This window comes from Kogia breviceps, chromosome X, assembly GCF_026419965.1.
Source record: "Kogia breviceps isolate mKogBre1 chromosome X, mKogBre1 haplotype 1, whole genome shotgun sequence".
In the NCBI taxonomy this organism is placed as follows: Eukaryota; Metazoa; Chordata; class Mammalia; order Artiodactyla; family Physeteridae; genus Kogia; species Kogia breviceps.
The window spans coordinates 89,170,542-89,190,948 of NC_081330.1; the positions used below are offsets into that span (position 1 = coordinate 89,170,542).

General features: G+C 38.5%; 1 protein-coding gene across 13 annotated transcripts in view; it reads left to right on the forward strand.

Annotated features, from left to right (window-relative positions):
• Positions 1 to 20,407, forward strand: part of HUWE1 (HECT, UBA and WWE domain containing E3 ubiquitin protein ligase 1) — a 141,549-nt gene that overhangs the window by 64,634 nt on the left and 56,508 nt on the right. For 12 of the 13 annotated variants that reach the window (XM_059049730.2, XM_067023823.1, XM_059049728.2 and 9 more), the window contains 8 exons: positions 567 to 658; positions 1,289 to 1,500; positions 7,257 to 7,314; positions 8,299 to 8,475; positions 11,987 to 12,232; positions 13,402 to 13,535; positions 14,299 to 14,393; positions 20,038 to 20,229. In XM_059049730.2, coding sequence (XP_058905713.1) covers positions 567 to 658; positions 1,289 to 1,500; positions 7,257 to 7,314; positions 8,299 to 8,475; positions 11,987 to 12,232; positions 13,402 to 13,535; positions 14,299 to 14,393; positions 20,038 to 20,229 — 1,206 coding nt within the window. The remainder of the gene's footprint in view (positions 1 to 566; positions 659 to 1,288; positions 1,501 to 7,256; positions 7,315 to 8,298; positions 8,476 to 11,986; positions 12,233 to 13,401; positions 13,536 to 14,298; positions 14,394 to 20,037; positions 20,230 to 20,407) is intronic. The other variant, XM_067023828.1, reaches the window with a different exon arrangement.

A 20,407-nucleotide genomic window follows, 5' to 3' on the forward strand; every position in this document is an offset into this window, starting at 1 on the left:
AAGTCCACGATCTAGTCTTCAGCAGCAACAGGAGATCCTGGTAATCTTCTGTTCTAATATCCAAGTCCCTAAGATAGTCACAAATTAATAGATTTCCTTCTCAGTGTATTTGAGACCAGATCATTGAGGCGTAGCAAGAAGGAAGGGTTCCAGAAAGAATCCAGTTTTCAAAAATGTGCTTTGTGCTTTGTCACCACTGTAGCATTTTAGCCACTACCGTTCTTTACCAGGGCAGTCAGGGTTAATGGTTTATGGTTCTTTTGTTTCTCGTTCTCTCTTCACCCTACAATACTATTCAGACTTTGACAGTAGAGATTACTAGGGTAGAATGTAGCATACATGGTTACTTTAAAATGTGTTTACTAGACTGATAAATTTCTCTCCTCCTCCCCAGTGATTTGGTTGCAGAGATTGGTGTGAATTCATTTGAGAAAGCATGGCATTAGAAAATCACAACAACCAGCTCAGTTTCTTCTTTCCTCCTTATATTGGTACCAAAAAAAAAAAAAAATAGCCCAAGCTCTATTTTCTTCAGTCTTTCTAACAGTTCCATTTTTGGCTTTAAGGGGATACTGCCTCCAACCTCGGGAGTGCTGTTGATGAGCTCATGAGACATCAGCCAACCCTCAAAACAGATGCAACGACTGCAATCATCAAGGTGGGAAGTGATACGTCTGTGACCATGGGCATGAGAGAGCAGTGAAGTGGAAGTTTTTTAGGAAAAGGCATGACCTACTGGAGGTCATTTGGATTCTTAGACTGTGCCTATAAGAGAATTATGCCTGCCTCATTTTCTCCAAGTCCTTGAGTTGGTCCTTTACCCCACCCCCAAAAAAAGTCACTTAAGTATTGCTTTCTTATATAGGATACTAAGAAGTTGCCAAGGCTTAGCTTCTGTTTGTAAAAACATATTACCCTTTCTAATCTTTGTTGTTTGGTTTTTGTTTGGGGTTTTTTTTTCCACATTTACTGGCCCTGCCAGTTGCCTCTTAGGATTGTTGAAACTGGTAAATGAGTTACTGGTGGTTGGTGAATTAGAACGTGGAGTCACATCAGTCAGTCACTTAACAGCCATGTGACCCTGAAGAAGTTATTTAACTTCATAGGACTTTAGTTTCCTTGTTTGTAAAATGAAATTAATGACTATATTTCAGGAATAGTGTATATAACATGTATATAAAGTGTTTTGGCACTTCTGTATGTAGCACATAGAAAGTGCTCCAAAAATGTTAGTCATCTCCCCATTCCTTAATTACTAATAAATAATCTTGTTTCCTTTGCCTTTTAGTTACTTGAAGAAATCTGTAACCTTGGAAGAGACCCTAAATACATCTGTCAGAAGCCATCAATCCAGAAGGCAGATGGCACTGCCACTGCTCCTCCCCCAAGATCTAATCATGCTGCAGAAGAGGCCTCTAGTGAGGATGAGGAGGAAGAGGAAGTACAGGCCATGCAGAGCTTTAATTCTACCCAGCAGAATGAAACTGAGCCTAATCAGCAGTAAGTGTTCACAAGACAGGTTCTCTAGCCTTGTGATCTTGAGCATGTTTTCATCTGTAAAAATGAGGGAGTTGGATTAGATCCAGTTATAAGGTTCTTCTGGCCCTAAATGTCTGTAATTTATCTTTCTTTGACCCTTGTGTGTCATTTGTGCTTTGGTGTTTGTTTTGGTTGCTTTAGCAAGCTTTCTTTTTTAAATGCTGTTCATGAAATTGAATCAGAATTCAGTATATCACATTAAAAGGCCTTCTTCAGAGGATTTCCCTTTGTTAATTTGGTATTCCATGTCATTGACTGCTTGATTGTTTTCCATAAGTGAGCATACATTAAACACGTTGCACTTTTGAAGCCTATCTCCTAAGAAGTTCTTAAGAGTTACAGGGATTTGTTGTTGGTTGGTCTCTGTTTTTGTTTATTTCATCTGTTCATTCCAGATACATCAGAAGGCTTTGGAATGTACTATATGATTGTAACTAGGCACAGTAGATTTTCCTTCTATTTATTTGAGGTTTGTTCTAAATGAAAATTGATTACCTGGATGGTGATATGGGGATGGGGGTGAGCTTAAAGACTGCTGGTAGACCTGGTTCTTTGAGCTACAGTGTTCACATGCAGGGGATGAAAAGCAACTGCTGTAGCTGTAACTCTTAATCACCTTCATGCTCGAAATGGGCATGATCCCTCTGGACAGTCATGCATTCTTTAATAAGTGCTGTTTTGGTGTATATATAGAAGTAGTTCTGAGAAAAGCATGAGCATTTTAGGTGTGGATTTGAATGGGTTTGAGCTCATCTCAAAGGGCGGCTTGGGACTTAAGAGAAGATTATGGTGGAGTAGACAGCAGGAGCAAAGGTCTAGAATCCAAAACAGGTATGCCCTCTTGGAACTCTAGAAAGCAATGAGCCTGTTGGTATGAATTTTTTGGAGGGGAGGCATTACGTTTTATGTTGCTTTCTTGGGCAGATATATTTTCATTGTCTGAGAAGGCAACCCTGCCTTCATCTAGCACCATCTTCTGGTTTTTGTTGTTGTTGTTGTTTTGCGGTACGCGGGCCTCTCACTGCTGTGGCCTCTCCCGTTGCGTAACACAGGCTCTGGACGCGCAGGCTCAGCGGCCATGGCTCATGGGCCCAGCTGCTCCGCGGCATGTGGGATCATCCCAGACCGGGGCACGAACCTGTGTCCCCTGCATGAGCAGGCAGACTCTCAACCACTGCGCCACCAGGGAGGGCCGCCATCTTCTGTTTTGATTAAAATGTTCTCTTTCTGAGAGGAGGTGTTTTAGAGTGCTGGTAGTAGCATAGTGAGTTCAATTTGTATAAAACTGTCAAGCTGTTCACTTAAGTTTGTGCACCTTTTGCTTGTATGTTGTGTGTCAATAAAAATTTTACACACACACACACACAAAATGTTCTCTTTCTGGAAAAAGAGGATACCCTAAAAGAAAGCAGAACTTTATTTGCAAAGGAGTTGGGATCTTAGTGCTTCGTTGCCACATCCTTGATTGTCAGCCATCCTGCTGGCATAGGATTCCCATTCCTGGCTACAAACTAGGGATGGATTTCTTGAATGTTAGTAGTGGTGGTGGTTTTGAGTCAAGCTGTGTATGTTCGTCTGCATGTAACTTTTCTACCTGGATTTCTTAATACCTTTTGTCTAACATGCCCAGATTTTAAGCTGCCTTGGTAGATTGACATTTTCTCAAGCCCTCATATGTCTTCACTCTGCATGCTTTTCTTGGAATATCATGAGTCACTGTATATTCTATTCATATTTATCCCCTATCCCCAAATTATCTTATCTCCTTCTTTTCCATCTACCAAATTCCTACAAGTCTAGCTCAAATGTCTTATTCTTAAAAGAACTTTTTTTTTTTTTTTGTGGTATGCGGGCCTCACTGTTGTGGCCTCTCCCGTTGCGGAGCACAGGCTCCGGACGCGCAGGCTCAGCGGCCATGGCTCACGGGCCCAGCCGCTCCGCGGCACGTGGGATCCTCCCAGACCGGGGCACGAACCCGTGTCCCCTGCATCGGCAGGCGGACTCCCAACCACTGCGCCACCAGGGAAGCCCTTAAAAGAACTTTTTTTAACCTCCAAATAGGGAGTTGATCTTTTGTGTTCTCCCAACAGTTTTGTTGAAATTATTTATATATTCTAATGGTTTCCCTCACTATATAGTTCTCCAAGGCAGGAACAATGTCTCATTCAACAGTGTATCCCGATTACTTTGTATATAGTAGGTAATCAGTCAATAACTTTATTTAGTGAGTTGATAAAATGAATCAAGAGTATTAGATTAAGGAGTCCCTGAGTCTTAAATGCCAAGAGAGCTGGGCCTAATGAAACATGAACAAGAATGAAGAAATAGTTAAAATCTAGACCCACAGCATTAATACTCTATCATAGTATTAGTCATATGTAGCTTCTAAGCTGCAAAGGACTCATAGTTGCTGTTCCATGGTATTGATGTTCTGTAGTCTGCATGGTCTGGGTGTTCATCAGCACCTCATTCACCTAACATATCTAAGAATCTCACAAATATTGACACATGTACTTTTCCACTTCTGCCACCTTCACAAGCTTCAATTGGGTCATTACATGGATTATTAGGGCTGGAAGGGAACACAAAAGACTATCTAAAGTCAACCTACATTTTGAAAGCCACTACCTATTAAAGGTAAAATTCTTTTATCTCCTTATCCCAGGTAGTTGTTATGGTGGGAGTTGCTGTGTACTTTCTGCCAATATGGGAAAGTGGCTTCGAAAAATTTGCAGTGTGTGCCACCCCTCTTCCCAAAAGTGTTGTTTGTATCCTTCCCCCACCCAACGCAAAATTCTTCAACAGAACTCGCAAACAAATTGTGGTCTCCCATGCCCACATCTGTTTTCCAATGCCTTAAATACACGCATGAGTAAATTTTTTCCATTAATTTTAATTGAGGTATAATTCCTATACAGTAAACGGTACAGATTTTAAGTTTCCTATTTCCCTGCCCTAAAATAGGACAGCTACCTATTTTCTGTCATTCATAGAATAAGTTTGCCTGTTCTGGAACATCGTATAAATAGAATAAATGGAGTCTTATATGTATATCATATCTAATGTATGTACTTTCTTGTTTCTGGCTTTTGTTGCATAGCGTACTTTTGAGATTCATCCATGTTGTGTCTATCAGTATGTTGTTTTTGTTGCTGAATAGTATTCCATTGTATGAATATACTACAGCATTTATCGACTCACCTGTTGACGAAGTTTTGAGTTTCCTTTTTTTTTCCCCAGACTAAGACAGTGTTCTTTTCGCTTGGTTTTGTCCCCAAAATCAGCAGCTAGCATTGAATAAAATGATTGATTGTATTTGATCTTGAGGCACATGGTTTTGTGCTACAAATCTCCAGTAAGGAAACTTAGGCATTACAGTCTACCCCAAATACATGGAGTTCTGTTCTACATTCAAAGGCATTCACCACAAGTAGTTCTAAACACTTGTCTTTTGGCCTCTTTCTTCTGCCTTCTGAATTGTTTGAGCTCAGCAAAACTGATATTGCTGGGGGTGAATATACTTGCCAGTAAGTAACCAAGGTTTTCAGTTGGGGCACCATGGTTTATTTTTGTGATTGATTCCATTTATTTTGCCTAACTTAACCACCTACCCTGAACAACCTGAAAGAAATGGGTTATATATATCCATGTGGTCTTTGGAACTTGAATAGCAACTGTCTGGGCTTTAAAGGCATCAAATGCAGAGAAGCAGTTGTTGCCTGAATCGTGGCCCACTGGGAGGGCTGTTTTGCCAAAGGCAGCTGTGTCTCCTCAGGAGTGGGAAGAAAGACCTGATTTTCCTCCTCCCACCCCCGCCCCCCACCCCCAAGAAAAAACCCAAAACATGAGATCTGTTGTCCTATACCCGTGTACTATGACACTCAATTGGAATCCTTCTCCTCTACATCTGATTAAGGGCTCCAACATCATAAATACACATGTAAAAGTGACTAGAGTTAAAATTAAGTTTGGGAATGTTGTGTCTGTTTTGGAGAAGGTGGAGAGGCAGCAGTTTTTAATTTGACAGTTAAGATAAATTGGTTTCATTCTTCATGGAATGCAATCTTTCATTGTTTCAAAGATGCTGTGGGTCAAAGTTTCATATCAGGTTAGAATTAGAATGACTTTTCTTAAAACCAGTGGTAGGGGGATTTCTACTGAAGAAAGTTGATCACTTTTATTATTCCTATATGATGCCCTGAGCCTGGAAGCCAAAAAGATGAGGGTGGGGAGAAAAGTGGTTACTGAACAAGTTCATTCCTGGAGTTTAAGAACCACTGTTGGTTTGTTTTCTCTCTTGTTCTCTCCAACTTCCATCTAGCAAATGAAGAAAGTACATTTCATGATGGTGCTTTGGGTCTTTACCATTATATTTGGCTTCTGCAAAGGGGCAGGTATCTCCCTGGGCTTAGATCCATACCTGTACTTCTTAGCTGTAGAGATGGATCTCTTGAGTTCTTCCCAAGGAGGTGCAGTCAAGCTGGGGCAGATAATTGGTGTAAGTAGCAGGGAATATGGCAGTAGTTCTGCGGAGGAAGTTTACAGTCAGGGAAGGGTTTGCAATCTTCCCATGGAATCATTTCACTCCTGGCTTATATATAGGTCCTCCCTTTGTACAAAGTTCTTCCCCAGATTCTTCATTGAGCATGTTCACAACATCCTACCCAAGCCCTAGCTGGGGATATTTTAGCTCTAAAGCCATTCGGCATGCCTCTCCACTCTCTTTACCTATTGCCTAGTCTCTGTTTTGCTGCCACATATCCCCATGCCTGGCAAATCTTTGTTCACATTTTATCTTGCTCAGAGACGAAATTATTTCTTGCCAATTTTTCTGCCTTCTCCCCCTACCTCTCCATTCTTCTATCTCTGCCCTTTTCTCCCAAATTTCTCCCAAGGGCCTATATCTAAAATGTTCTTATTCAACTCAAGTTTTGTCCTTTTCTAGGGTTTATCTTTTAGGTAGATTTTGTTTCATTTCAATATATTTTGTGGGGTTTTTCCCTGTTTATTTCTTACAAAAGCCAACGTGTAGCCATTGGTCTAAAGGCTGCATTTTCTGCAGCTATGGCAGTATTGCAGCCTTCTTATCTTCAATGAATCATTGAAGCATCTGAAGCAAAAGGACCTGATCACAATTTTTGGGTAGTTCAGGAAAAGGTTGTTAGAGAAGGAGGCCTTGGGTGTTGCCTTCATCTTTGACCAACTATGACTATTCTGAATGGTTTACCAACCTAAGCATGGAATCTTGACCAAAATTAAATTCCATTTCCTGCTCTCTATAACATTAAATCTGATGCAAGAACACGGTAAGATGTTTATGTATTTGTTTCTTTGCCTAGCTCCTTTCTTCAAGCAAATATTTAAATAGTCTCTTAATTGAACTTGCTTATTTTTAGTATTTTCATATTGATGAATTCCTCCTACAGTAGTTTGCCTAAGATAGAATAATTTCTTTTGAGATATGTACAAGTGCTGAGTTTGTGAAAGCTTGGTTTTTCCTTTTGTGCTCTCAACCTACTCAGGCTAGGAAAGCTACCTTCAGAATTGATTTCAGCTCTTTTCTTTTTCCTTCTTTTTTTTTTTCTGTGCTATATACTAAAGGCTATAAGTCTAACTGAGAGAAAGGACTAGAATTTCACGGTTTCCTTTTCTTCGCTTTGTTCTCTTGCACTGGTATTGTGAATTTCTGTGAAACTCACTCTTTTCTCCCTTAACAGGGTTGTTGGTACAGAGGAACGTATTCCTATTCCCCTCATGGATTACATCCTTAATGTGGTAAGATTAATGGTAGGGCAATCTGAGTAAAGGTGTGTGTTCTTCTGGAAAATGTGTGGGGTTACCAAATAGTCTGATGACTTGTGTTTATTTTCACTGGGGCCCTTAAAGTGCAGAGAGCAGAGGGGAAAGATGTGTAAACCTTGTTCTGCGTGATTTGCCAAAAATTAGCTAACAGTCCCTTTTTGAATATTCCCAATTTTCTGTTCATTCCCCTTTGGAATCCAAGCAGGAGGAGAATGGGCTTTGTTAGGCCAGTCCAGTATTATGTTCTTTGAGTGCATCCCAACATATTTTTTTCCCATTAACTTCTCTTTTACCAATAATAATAATAATAATAATAATGTGGTGTTTTCTTTTAACTTCTGTGTCTCACAGGAAAAAAGGAAGTTTGAATTTTCCCAGTTATTTACCTATAAGGGGAAGCCCATTTAGCATTTGTTCTAGCCCAGTAAGCACTTCCAGACTTCCAGAGATGGTTTCTCTTTTGCCTGTGTGTTTGTTTCCTGTATTTTACTTTCTTACCCTTACAAAATGCTCTGTTTAGTCTGAATCACTCTTCCAGAGTTCTAGGTTTCATTTGCATTATGAACACATTTGAAGAAAAGTATACATGATGTTTGCTTCCAGGGGAGAGGCAACACATTATCTGTAAGAAGCACTAAATGAGCAAATTAAGAGATTAGACCTGATTCTGCCACTAATTCATGGTGTGGCCCTGAGCAAGTCATTTAATCTCTCTGTGCTTCTCAGATTATGTGACTTTAGGTGTGGCTGAAAAGATACATTGGGAAGAAGTTGTAATTCCTTATTTTCTGGATGTTTAAGGGTCATTTCATATACCTATTACTGCTTACCTGAGGTTTTGATATTCTAGAAAATACTGATTTCATGACTATAAGGTTACCCCTGTCCTAATTCCAAGCTGGCATTTTAGTTCCAAGTGTCAGGCTCTAACTTTTTTTTTTAATTTTTATTACCTAGATGAAATTTGTGGAATCTATCCTGAGCAACAATACAACTGATGACCACTGCCAGGAATTTGTGAATCAGAAAGGACTCTTGCCTTTGGTTACCATTTTGGGTCTTCCCAATCTGCCCATTGACTTTCCCACATCTGCAGCCTGTCAGGCTGTTGCAGGTGTCTGCAAATCCATATTGGTAAGAAGCATCTGGCCGAATATTTTCATTTCTTTTAGAAATCAATTTTGCAATACTTCTTTATACGTGTTTTTACTGTGGTCTCCCCTTCAACTAAAACATACTGAAGAAATTTGCGGTTATGTACTGTAAGTGGATTTTGTGACTAATAAATAGTGTGCCACGTTATTTCTCATTGAAAAGTCAAAGTGTTTGTTCTTTGTTCCTGAGTTTGGTATATAGTTCTAACATATGAGTTTTTTGGAAGGGAAAATAAATCTCCAAGAAAGCTTTGGAAGTGGGTTTTAACACAGTCTGGTTTGTTTAGCCATGTATTTTTTTTTTCCTTTCTCAGGCTTGATAGTTGTGTATTTTAAGCATGATTGACCTGTAGTTAAATTTTGCCCAAAAATGAAGTTGCCTTATTTTAAATAGTGGTAGAAGAGATATAACATGATATTTACTGCTTTAACTGTTTTTAAGTGTATAGTTTAATAGTGTTTAGTACATCACATTGGTGTGAAACCCATCTCCAGAACTCTCTTCCTCTTGTAAAACTGAAATTCTGTACCCATTAAACAACAACTTTCAATTCCCCTCTCCCTACTGCCCCTGGTAACCACCATTCTACTTTCTGTCTCTGAATTTTGACTGTTCGAGGTATGTCATATAAGTTGAATTCATGAAGTACTTGTCTTTCTATGACTGGCTTAATTTGCTTAGCATAATTTTCTCAAGATTCATCCATGTTGTAGCATATGTCAGCATTTTCTTCCTTTTTTAAGGCTGAATAATAGTCCAGTGTATGTTTAAACTGCATTTTGTTTATCCATTCATTCATTGATAGACATTTTGGTTGCTTCCACTTCTTATGAATAGTGCTGCTACAAACATGCCTGTGTTCTCCAGACCCTGCTTTTATGTATGGTGAAAACACTTAAGATCTACTCTCTTAGCAAATTTCTAGTATATAATACAGTATTATTAACTATAGTCACCATTGCTATACATTAGATCCCCAGAACTTATTCATCTTATAACTGAAAGTTTATACCCTTTGACCAATATCTCCACAACTTCCCCCAGCCCCTGGCAACCACCGTTCTACTCTCTGGTTCTGAGTTTGACTTTAAAGTGAGATCATACTCAAGACTGCTTTCAGTTATTTTGGTTATCTACCCAGAAGTAGGATTTGCTAGATCATTTGGTAGTTCTGTTTTTAATTTTTTGAGGAACTGCCATACTGTATTATTCACAACATCTCTACCATTTCACATTCCAACCAGCAAAGCACAAGGGTTGGTTTCTCTGCGTCTTCACCAATACTTGTTATTTTCTAGTTTTTTCATACTAGCCAACCTAATGGGTGTGAAATGAGATCTCGTGGTTTTCGTTTGCATTTCTCTGTTGATTAGCGATGTTGAGCATCTTTTCATGTGTCTGTTGGTCATCTGTATGTCTTCTTTAGAAAAATGTCTGTTCGGGGCCTTTGCCCATTTTTTTTCCCCAAAACAGTACATTTTATTTGACAACAAACTCCCCAGTTTGTCTCAGTTGTGACATATAGAAGGCTTTAGATTGCTTTTTTGGTGGTCACCCATGCTGAACAAGATTTTTCAATCTTCAAAATAACCAAGGCTCAGAGATTCTGTGTTTCACTTCAGTTCACAAATCCAATTGTGTCCTCCATTCATTGGAGCATTTTGGCATAGATTCCCTTTGCGGTAGAAGGGTAGAGATGAAGCTGTTCCTCCAAGTTCAAAGAAGTAAGGTGTTGCTGGCTGGTGCTTCTCAGAAGGCTGGCACATCTGTGTGTTTCTTTCCTAATTCTTCTCATTGGCCTGGAGCATCTCTTCACATTTTCTCTAGATAGCCTGGCACCTTTTTTTTCCTCTCAGTTGCCTGATGCTTTCCTTTTCTCATCAGCCTAGAGCTTCTGAGGAAAAGGGAGAGCCCATTTTTTACTAGGGTTGTCTGTTTTTGTTGTTGAGTTGTAAGAATCCTTAATATATTTTGGATATTAATCCCTTATCAGATAAATGATTTGCAGATTATTTTCTCCCATTCCATGAGTTGCTTTTCACTCTGTTGATAGTGTCATTTGATGTGCAAAAGGATTTTAATTTTGATGAAGTCCAGTTTGTTTTTTGTGGGTTTTTTTTATTGTTTAGTTTTTGCTTTTTACTTTTCATTGCCTGTGCTTTTGGTGTCGTACCTAAGAAATCACTGCCAAATCCAGTGTCGTGCAGCTTTTATCCTGTCTTTTTCTAGGTATTTTATAGTTTTAGCTCTTATATTTAGGTCTTTGATCTATTTTGAGATAATTTTTTGTATGGTGTAAGGTAAGGTTCAGTTTCATTCTTTTGCATGTGGATATCCAGTTTTCCCAACACTATTTGTTGAAAAGATTGTCCTTTCCCTTTTGTACCCTTTTGGCAACCTTGTCAAAAATCATTTGACCATACATGCAAGGGTTTATTTGGGGGCTCTCTGTTCTGTTGGTGTTGATGTCTATCTTTATGCCAGTACTACACTTTCGATTACTGTAGCTTTGTGGTAAGTTTGCAAATCTGGGAATGTGAGACCTCTAACTTTGTTCTCTTTTAAGATAGCTATATCTGTTCGGGGTCCCTAGAGATTCTGTATGAATTTTAAGAGAGATATTTCTGTTTCTGCAAAAAAAAAAAAAGCCATTGGGATTTTTATAGGAATTGGATTAAATCTGTAAAGCTTATTTATTAGCTGAGTTGTGCAATGATAAGTAATTTCTGCTAAAAATCAGAAATCCAATTTCTTTCAGACTTGGAAAGATCCATAATCGTGACATTTGCATTTGATATTTTATTCTGCTTTTCTTTTTGCAAATATTTACTTAAGTGCTGTTTATGAGAGAGAGGGGGGAAAGGGCTGCTCCATCTTTATCCTACATGTAAGATACTGTGTGAGGGTGGATAGATTCATTTAAAGCCATAGGAAAGGCACACAAGTTCTCCTATCTTTGAATGGCAAGTGATAGTGTTCACTGTCAAGATTTTTCTTCTTACTCAGAAAGAAATTGCAGGGGCCATATAATCCTTGAGTTGTCTCCAAAATAAGAAAATGCCTAGCTGATGCCTATCCTAGAATTGTCTCTCTTATTGTGGTAAGAAAAAAACATTTGTAATAGTGGTTCATTTCCATGCTTTGGAACCTTGCCTAACATTGCTCCCTGTTGTGCAAAATTTGGAATTAATCTTACAGTATGTAGTCCTTGCTGTAACAGTAGTCCAGTTTGGCCATCACAATCTTTTAAATTTGATTGGCCTACCACCTTTGAAAGCCTCTCATTCAAGAGAAGTAATGTGTTGCTCTAAAAGGCGTTTAGGTATGTCATACCTTCGTTCATGTTTTGGCTCCACCATTTACCAGGTGCAAGACCATGGCCAGGTCTGAAATTTGTGAGACTTGTCTTCCACTTCTTTCATTGTGACTATTAAGACATGCATATGAAGTTCATTGTACACTAATGCTTTAATTATTCTTCTTATTTCAGACACTGTCACATGAACCCAAAGTCCTTCAGGAGGGTCTCCTTCAGTTGGACTCCATTCTTTCCTCCTTGGAGCCCTTACACCGCCCAATAGAATCCCCTGGGGGCTCAGTGTTGTTGCGAGAACTGGCTTGTGCTGGCAATGTCGCTGATGCTACCCTCTCAGCTCAAGCTACACCTCTACTGCATGCGCTCACTGCTGCCCATGCCTACATCATGATGTTTGTTCATACTTGTAGAGTTGGACAGGTAAGAATTATGTTAGGTGTGAACATGTTGGTTTAAAGTCGGTATAATACCTAGGGCATATACGTGGCACCTTAGTGTACTTAGAAGCAGTTCTACCTAGGCAAGCTGCTGAAAGAACAGGTTTAGGGTGAGTTCTTTTGGGTGGATGACTTAAGTTTATGCTTCAAGTTGCTGTCTAGTTTCACTTCCCCTTAGTATTTTTTTCATTGGAAGTTGGGTGACCATATAACTTGTTTTGTGAACTGGACCTTCTTGAGAGTGAAAGAGGTTGAGATAAATACAGGTATTAATAGATCTGTAGCATCCATATAGGCCTTAGGGATGTATAGTCACCCCTTATAGCAGACAAGCCTCAATTGGGTGCTCATCTGACCGTATTACTTCCTAATCTTTCTACAAATGCCTGTAGGCTTGATAATAAGATGGCAAAAAGGAAATTTGACCACAGAACATTTAAGTTAATGGTGATTAACAGATTACTAAAGATTTCCTAAATATCAAACCCTATGTTTGCATTCCATGTGAGGATCCTCTTATATGGTTCCAGAAAGTTGAAGTTTGGGGGTGTGGGGGTTGTTTATTTGTTTTTTTGAGTGCTCACAGTTTTGCTACCTTTAGTTGTCAAATAATCAAGTCTAAAGATTATTGGTATTGTATTTTTAGCAGCCCTGTTTTATGCTGTTGAGCTAGGAGTGTGTTCTTTGGATCAAATTAAATGAAAAGCACAATTATAAACTATCTAGAAAATAATTAAATTACATAGCAAAGCTTTAGGGACTGATTTGATTGATTGATTGATTGATTGAAATAAAAAAATAAACAGGAAATAACAAGCCCCGTCACCATCTAAAAAAATTCGGAAGCTGTCAATGAGTCTATAAAACTGTTTCTTCCATTTAGAAGAACAGAGTTGCCTATGACTTTTGTTTTTCACTTTACAAAGAAGAAATGTGAAGGGATGTTAGAGACAGATTGTAAGTATTGTAAGAGAATACCTTCTGGAACTGTTATCTCTTAAGTGTGGAAATTTTGATGAAATACACAACTCTGAGAATAGTAAGGAAGGAAAAATAGAATCCCTTATCCTTTGTAAATAGCTGAAAGTTGATTTTGAATATAAATGTTCAGAGGGCATCCCAAAGATCACCTTTTTTTTACTTTGGCTACAGAGTGAAATTCGTTCCATCTCTGTAAACCAGTGGGGCTCTCAGTTGGGTCTGAGTGTTCTGAGCAAGCTGAGCCAGTTATACTGTTCCCTGGTATGGGAAAGCACTGTCCTTCTCTCCCTGTGTACCCCAAACAGGTAAGGAAATGGTCATCTCTTTTACTCTCTCTGTTGTCTTTCCTAACAGAGAAACTAAGCTTAGTGAGCCTGGGGTATTGCTTAGGTCAAGGATAGAAAGGTAAAGAGTTCAGAGGCCTCCTTGTCTGTCTTAGTTCATTCGGGTTGCTATAACAAAATCCACAAATTGGGTCCTTATAAACAACAGAAGTTTATTGCTCAGAGTTCTGGAGGCTGGAAGTCTGCATGGTTAGGTGAGGGCTGTCTTCCACATTGCAGACTTTTCATTGTATCCTCACATGGTAAAAGGGACTAGGAATCTCTCTGGAGCCTCTTTTATAAGGCACTAGTTCCATTCATGAGGGATCTACTCTTAAGACTTAAGCACCTACCAAAGGCCTTATTACTAATACCATCTCATCAGACATTAGGATTTCAACATTTGAATTTTGAGACACAACATTTAACCAATAGCATTGTCCTTCCCACTTATCAGCCAAAAGACTTCCTTACAAATGTGTCTTCTTTGACCTGATATCTCAATTATGGTGTGTCATCATGGTGGGTATTTACAGTTTGATCCTGTTGTTAGCCAGATGTAAAGAGTTGAGTTGGAAGCCTGTTGAGTACTACCTCAGGAATTCCATCATTACAGATGTTTTATTAGGTTAACTTACCTGCTATAGGAGGGGGATAGTGTCAGCCAAGCAGGTTGGAGACCAAGCACAACATTAAAAAGATGAGTTATCAGAGGTTTTTTTGCTCACTGTTTCTCTTCTTGCAGCCTGCCATCTGGGTGTGAATTTGGTCAGGCGGACATGCAGAAACTGGTTCCAAAGGATGAGAAGGCAGGTACGACCCAGGGCGGAAAAAGATCAGGTAACTCCAAGAAACTAAAATCCTAGCCATTAATTCTCTTAAGTTCTGTCTGTCTCTGTCTTTATAGGTCTGTTGTGAAATTTTAGTAGGTCTATCATCTGTAGTCTTCAGTTTTTTCCATTCATTAATTTTTAATTATTTATTTTAAAATTAAACTATTTTCAGTTATTTTTTCTATTAAAAAAATACATACCCACAATGATAAAAATTAGAAAATGTAGTAGAAAGAAGAATCACCCATATTTATACCACAAAAAATATTTTGGAAGTATCTGCTAATCTTTTTCCCTGAAGGTATGTTTTATTAACATAGTTGTGATTATCTTAGACATAATATTTTTCTCTTTTCACTTAATATTAAGTGCCATGTAAAGGCACCATGAATTAACCATTCCCTGTTAAGTTTCTAATGTACTATTTTGAAAACTGAACATCTTTGTATGTAGTTTTTTGAGAATGTAAGATTGATTCTTAGAAATTAAGTAACAAAGATTATGGTGGGTCTTTAATATTTTGTATGCTTATTTTTCAGAAGCTTAATTTCTTACGTTAAAATGGTAAATGACTATTCTAAGTGGCTGTGGAGCACTTTAGACCCACACTGTCCAATATGGTAGCCACCGGCCATGTGTAATGTGGCTACTTTACATTACTACTTGTAATGTGGCTAGTACAACTGAAAAACTGAATTTTCTTTCTTCTTTGCTCCCTCGCTCCCTCCTTCTTTCCTCCTGTCCTTGTGCTCGCTGCCTCGCACTCCCCCCCCACCCCCACCCCCATCTGTCTGTCTCTTTCTTTCTCTCTCTCTCCCCTCTTGTTAAGTGGAGGGTGTTATGGGTTGAATTGTGTGCCCACCCCCAAAAATTATATGTTGGAATACTAACCCCCAGCACCTCAGAATGTGACCTTATTTGGAAATAGGGTTGTCTTGAAGATGTAGTTAAGATGAAGTCATAGGTCGAACGGAGAAAGCTGAATTTTTAATTTTTATTAATTTAAATATAATAACTGTTAACTCTGTTCAGTTTTTGGAGGACTTTTAAGTATGTTTGGAAAACTTGGGTATGTGAATCTTTTTTTCCCCAGTAAATTATATGAAATATATATAGAGATCAATTAATGAAAACTTAATGTCTGTATTAAGATGCTCTGTAAACATAACAATGATACCTGTTTTTTAAATACTTGATATAAAAATGTATGCTCAGTCATTTTTGTTACATGCTTACATGTTAAAATAATTTTTATTATATTGGGTTAAATGGTGTATTAAAAATTATAGCTGTTTTTTAGTTTTTAAGTGGTTACTAGAGATTTTTTAATTACATATGTGGTTCACATATTTCTGTTGGACAATGTCATTTTATAAAATAGCTTTTATGTTATATTACAGTAGAAGTTGCAAATTGCCATAAGCAGAAATTATATTGGGTGGGCCAAAAAGTGCCTTCGTTTTTTGTTTTAAGTAAAAATAAAAGACACATTTTTCATTTTCACCAAGAACTTTTTTGAACAACGTATTCACCCTTTTGTTCCACTACCTTCCGCCGTTTTTCACACAACTTCATAATTCCATCTTCCCAAAACTTTTTATCTTTTTGAGCAAAGAACTGTTCTGGGTGCCTCTTACAGTCTTCCAGGAAATTGAAATTTTTTCCATTAAGAGGATTTTGTAAAGACCGAAATAAATGGAAATTCAAAGGTGCAATGTCTGGTGAATATGGCGGATGAATCAGAACTTCCCAGCCAAGCTGTAACAGTTTTTACCTGGTCATCAAAGAAACATACTGTCTTGGATTACACTGATGGAAGATTATGCGTTTTCTGTTGACTAATCCTGGACACTTTTCATCAAGTGCTGCTTTCAGTTGGTCTAATTGGGAGCAGTACTTGTTGGAATCAATCATTTGGTTTTCCAGAAGGAGCTCATATAACAGAGCACTCCCTTCCAATCCCATCATATACACAACATCACCTTCTTTGGATGAAGACCGGTCTTTGGTATGGTTGGTGGTGGTTCATTTCGCTTGCCCCATGATCTCTTCCATCCCACATTATTGTACAAAATATCCACTTTCATCGCCCATCACAATTTGTTTAAAAACGGAACATTTTTGTTACGTTTAAGTAGAGAATCGCATGCAGAAATACAGTCAAGAATTGTTTTTTTCGCTTAACTTACGTGGAACCCAAACATCAAAGTGATTCACGTAACCAGGCTGGTGCAAATGAATGTCAGTGCTTGATTTGGATATTTTGAGTATGTTGGCTATCTCTCGCGTGGTGTAACGTTGATTGTTCTCAATTAATATCTCGGTTTGATCGCTGTCAACTTCAACTGCTCTGCCCAACCGTGGAGCATCGTCCAGTGAGAAATCTCCAACATGAAACTTCGCAAACCACTTTTGACACGTTCAGTCAGTCACAGCACCTTCTCCATACACCGCACAAATCGTCTTGTGCATTTCAGTTGCGTTTTTACCTTTCTTGAAATAATAAAGCATAATATGCTGAAAATGTTGATTTTTTTCCCTCCCATCTTCAATATTAAAATAGCTACACAGAAATTCACCAATTTTGATAAGTCTTTTTTTAAATGCATGCTGATATGACAGCTGTCACATAAAATCTAACAATTGTTTTGAAGGAAGTTAAAGACAGCTAAGTGCTACTAGAGCCATCTTATGGGAAAAAACAAACAAACCTTTTGGCCCACCCAATATAATCTTCTGACTGTAATGCAGCAAACCTAAAATTAATAAAAGTAGCTTTTCTAGAAAGTTTTTTTCTCCTATACTCTGCATCAGGGAGAAAATGAATTTGATAAACTATTAAGAAAACAGTGAAGATAATTCTGAGTATAAAAACCTATCACAGAGATAAACCCATGCACATATGGTCACCTTATCTTTGATAAAGGAGGCAAGAATATACAATGGAGAAAAGACAGTCTCTTCAATAAGTGGTGCTGGGAATATTGGACAGCTACATGGAGAAGAATGAAATTAGAACACTCCCTAACACCATACACAAAAATAAACTCCAAATGGATTAAAGACCTAGATGAAAGACCAGACACTATAAAACTCTTAGAGGAAAACATAGGCGAACACTCTATGACATAAATCACAGCAAGATCCTTTTTGACCCACCTCCTAGAGAAATGGAAATAAAAACAAAAATAAACAAATGGGACCTAATGAAACTTAAAAGCTTTTGCATAGCAAAGGAGAAGCATAAACAAGATGAAAAGACAACCCTCAGAATGGGAGAAAATATTTGCAAACGAAGCAACTGACAAAGGATTAATCTCCAAAATATACAAGCAGCTCATGCAGCTCAATATCCAGAAAACGAATAACCCAATCCAAAAATGGGCAGAAGACCTAAATAGACATTTCTCCAAAGAAGACACACAGATTGCCAACAAACACATGAAAGAATGCTCATTAATCATTAGAGAAATGCAAATAAAAATTACAGTGAGGGATCACCTCACACCAGTCAGAATGGCCATCAAAAAATCTAGAAACAATAAATGCTGGAGAGGGTGTGGAGAAAAGGGAACCCTCTTGCACTGTTGGTGGGAATGTAAATTGATATAGCCACTATGGAGAACAGTATGGAGGTTCCTTAAAAAACTACAAATAGAACTACCATACGACCCAGCAGTCCCACTACTGGGCATATACCTTGAGAAAACCATAATTCAAAAAGAGAGTCATGTACCAAAATGTTCATTGCAGCTCTGTTTACAATAGCCAGGACATGGAATCAACCTAAGTGTCCATCAACAGATGAATGGGTAAAGAAGATGTGGCACATATATACAATGGAATATTACTCAACCATAAAAAGAAATGAAACTGAGTTATTTGTAGTGAGGTGGATTGACCTAGAGACTGTCATGCAGAGTGAAGTAAGTCAGAAAGAGAAAAACAAATACTGTGTGCTAACATATATATAGAATCTTTAAAAAAATGGTCCTGAAGAACCTAGGGGCAGGACAGGAATAAAGACACTGACGTAGAGAATGGGCTTGAGGACACAGGGAGGGGGAAGGGTAAGCTGGGATGAACCGAGAGAGCGGCATTGACATATATGCACTACCAAAGAGCTAGCTAGTGGGAAGCAGCCACATAGCACAGGGAGATCAGCTCGGGGCTTTGTGTCCACCTAGAGGGGTGGGATAGGGAAGGTGGGAGGGAGACGCAAGAGGGAAGAGATATGGGGATATATGTATATGTACAGCTGATTCACTTTTTTATACAGCAGAAACTAACAACATTGTAAAGCAATTATACTCCAATAAAGATATTTAAAAAAAAAACCTATCAGTATACCGTATGCTAACACATATATATGGAATCTAAGAAATAAAAAAGGTCATGAGGAACCTAGGGGTGCGATGGGAATAAAGACACAGACCTACTAGAGTATGGACTTGAGGATATGGGGAGGGGGAAGGGTAAGCTGTGACAAAGTGAGAGAGTGGCATGGACATATATACACTACCAAACTTAAAATAGATAGCTAGTGGGAAACAGCAGCATAGCACAGGGAGATCAGCTAGGTGGTTTGTGACCACCTAGAGGGGTGGGATAGGGAGGGTGGGAGGGAGGGAGACGCAAGAGGGAAGAGATATGGGAACATATGTATATGTATAACTGATTCACTTTGTTATAAAGCAGAAACTAACACACCATTGTAAAGCAATTATACTCCAGTAAAGATGTTAGAAAAAGATATGCTTAAAAATTATTGATTGCTAAAGATAGAGAAAATGATAAGGAACTAATAAAGCAAACATAAATTTTGAAACAACAAATAAGGATTTATATGACAGCTAGTTATTGTACTGTGGAGGAGCGGGAGGGAATTAATAAAATATACACGAAAATGGACGAAACCAGATGTTAGAATCTCAAATTTTGTCGAAGTCTTAAATATACCAACTTTAAGTCAAGGAAAGAATAAAATAATTTACTAAAAACCAAGAACAAAATTAGACTCACAGTCAAAGAATTGCCTTGCATAACAATTTAGATATATTTTTCCCCAGCAGTTTCTTTCACACTTTTAACAAAGGTATCTTCATTTCCACATAGTTTTTCCAGTATATTACAAAGAAAACTTGATGTGTTTTATAGTTTGCCTAATGCTGATTCTTAGATCAAGAGCACATGCTCCCCATCAAATGGCTCATGTCACATTCATATACAAAAATCTTAAATTCTAGGAAATATATTTCTCCAGTGGTGGTAATCTGTGATGTCCAAATTGAGTTTATTAACGAGCTCTAAAATTCTTGCGGGGTATGCACCTTGAGTGCATGGGGTCACCACACACACTGCAGTTTATGTGAAGTTTCTGGGTCATGCAGTGTGCCTACAGTCTTCCAAGGTAGCCCTTGAAAGTTAAGACTTTTAGCATGCTCTCATTGGACGATGTCAGTGTTAGCTACTTAGAAGGACTCCAGGGAAAGAAGTATATAGTGTTTTTTTTCTTTTCAGATTTAGGAAGTTGTGGATATTTAAAGAATAATAAGCACTATAGGTACCTCTTTTCCTGGGACTCTTCAGAACAAGGAACCAGGTGAGTGCTGGCTCAACATGGTCTTACTGCTCCCCTCTTATATCTACAGATGGGGAACAGGATGGAACCGCTGGAAGTATGGATGCTTCTACCCAGGGCTTGTTGGAAGGCATTGGGCTTGATGGTGACACACTGGCTCCTATGGAGACAGATGAGCCTACTGCTTCAGACTCTAAGGGCAAATCTAAAATCACACCTGCCATGGCTGCCAGAATCAAGCAAATCAAGCCGTTATTGTCAGGTGAGTGATTCTCTTCCTTCTGCTCCTTTTTAGAGCCTGGTATGGCTGTATTGTTTCCTTTGAGGAAGTTTTTAACTTGGTGGCTCATTTTCAAGTGTCTGCCATGTGACAGGCTCTGTACTAACTTAAGGATACAGAGATGAGAGAATCGCTTTCTGAAAGCCAAGTCTACCCCTCC